A 2,201-nucleotide genomic window follows, 5' to 3' on the forward strand; every position below is an offset into this window, starting at 1 on the left:
ATTATTTATTTTCTATATTTGATCAAAATGAATGGTTGAGATGGAGAATGATCATTCAGCCACTACAGAGGATCCAAGTCCGTGTGACAACATATTATAATATTTTTAACTATTTCATCATAAATTAGTTAAATTAGTTTAAAGATGGCATTTGATAAAAAAAAATACATGGCTGAAGTATTTTAAGATAAGTTCATTAAAAAAAACATAATTAGTTAAAGTTGTGTTCTAGTTTGGCTGAATATTAAAGCAAAAGAAAATTATATTTAGTTATGATATAAAGAATACAATATAAGCTTGGTATATCGTGTAATCAAAATGGGAATCAATGTGTGAGCAATTTTTTTAATGTACTTAATAAATACCTCCAAGTGAGATAAAAGAATTTGTTTGTAGACTACATTTTTTGTGTAGTCACCATCTTCTCCTTTCAATTTTCCTTCCCTAGTTAAAACTCTTGTTATAGTCTGTGAAACACCCCTAGATAAAGCCACATATAACTGTCCATGACTAAAATCATGTCGTGGAAGATATATTCCAACATTTGGAATGGTTTGTCCTTGTGACTTATTTATTGTAATTGCAAAACTTAGTCGCACAGGAAATTGCTTTCTACTAAGGACAAAAGGCAGTCCATCAATTACAGATGTTTTTATTTAAATTCTGGGCAAAAAAGCACGTTTTCCTGCGTTAGCTTCCTGGCAAGATTTCCACATCCAACATATTCATAAATAAACCACGACATAATAACCGCGTCTTATTACACAATCCATATCTAGGATCTAGATTTCGTAACAACATCAATGGTGCGCCCTTTTTTATCTTTAGAATATGTGGTGGCAAACTACCTTGTGCAATTGAGTTTAAGAATTCTTGCTAGTATAAATTATGATTATCTCCTTCAACCTCGTCAAACGACAACAAATTATGTTCTTCTCCTGGAAACTGGTCGATAATCATATCATTCAATTTTTGGACATCATCATTTGTTGGTGTCAAAATAGCTCTTTGTACCATATATGGGGCATCCCAACCATGCAATTCTAAATTAGGAACAATATGTTGGATAAGTACTTGTATGGAATGTTCACCTTCCCATGGGATTGCAATATGTAAAGGTAACCTCACTGTGTCATCTGGTTTGGTAGGTTCAACACCATCACCAATGCGAATAAGAAATTCTGCAAACTCTTGATCATGCAATGATCGCATATTTTGACGCAAACGCAAAATCTTGGTATGATTCCATAAATGAGACTGAACAATACACGCTGAAATCACTTGTGCCTTAGTACTTTTTCTTACAATAGGAAGAACTTGACGAAAATCTCTCTCCATGATCAGAACTTTTCCACCAAATGGAGCACTGTTGCTACAAATGTCTTGTAATGATCGATCTAAGGCTTCCAAACAATTTTGGTTTGTCATTGGTGCTTCAACCCAAATTATTGTGGCAGTAACTCTAATGAGATTTGCAAGATCTTTTTGCTTTTGAATAGCACAAATGGAACTCGGTTGTATATCAACAGGTATCTTAAATCGAGAGTGTGCAGTCCTACCATCGGGTAACAATGTTGCAGCTATACCAAATGATGCAGTTGCTAAGACAATTTCTCCTCTACTTCTTAAACTTGTCATTATTGTTCGATAAATGAATGTTTTACTTGTTCCTCCTGGACCATCAACAAAAAATACCCCACTGTGTTTTTGAACAATTACATTCATAATGGTTTTGAATGCAATCATTTGATCATTATTTAACTTAGCAATAGATTCAATATCTTCATTGGGGATATCGACCGCTAACTCCTCTTGTATGATACTTGGAATTGCATCTTTGTCTATTGTATTAGGGGGTAAAGATGGGAGATCATAATCTTCAATTTTTTTACCGTGCAAGTTTAAGAGTTCATTCAAGTCCTTCAACAACATATTAGTCAAGTTTGATTCACAACATTGTTAGTTGTTTGATAATCCTCTGCCATATCTGTAAAAAAACTCATTCCAAAGGCCTCTAGCATCAGTAGGTTCACAAAATAATAAAATCGTCACGAATAACCTTCATAAAGCATATGGCATTCGGAGACTCGTAGCCTTAACAAAACAATCACGAATACTATGACCAGTCTCTAAAAATCCCTTATCCTCAGCTGATTTTTTGAATGTATTGAAACTCGTGCCATTATTTGTAAGAAGATATT

General features: G+C 33.7%; 1 protein-coding gene across 1 annotated transcript; it reads right to left on the reverse strand.

The window, feature by feature from the left end:
- Nucleotides 1-876: 876 nt before the first annotated feature.
- LOC127115320 (ATP-dependent DNA helicase PIF1) lies at nucleotides 877-1,932 on the reverse strand. The gene has a single exon (XM_051046900.1). It carries the CDS (start codon nucleotides 1,930-1,932, stop codon nucleotides 877-879), a length of 1,056 nt encoding a protein of 351 aa, XP_050902857.1.
- Nucleotides 1,933-2,201: the final 269 nt, after the last annotated feature.

This window comes from Lathyrus oleraceus, chromosome 1, assembly GCF_024323335.1.
Source record: "Lathyrus oleraceus cultivar Zhongwan6 chromosome 1, CAAS_Psat_ZW6_1.0, whole genome shotgun sequence".
Lineage (NCBI taxonomy): Eukaryota > Viridiplantae > Streptophyta > Magnoliopsida > Fabales > Fabaceae > Lathyrus > Lathyrus oleraceus.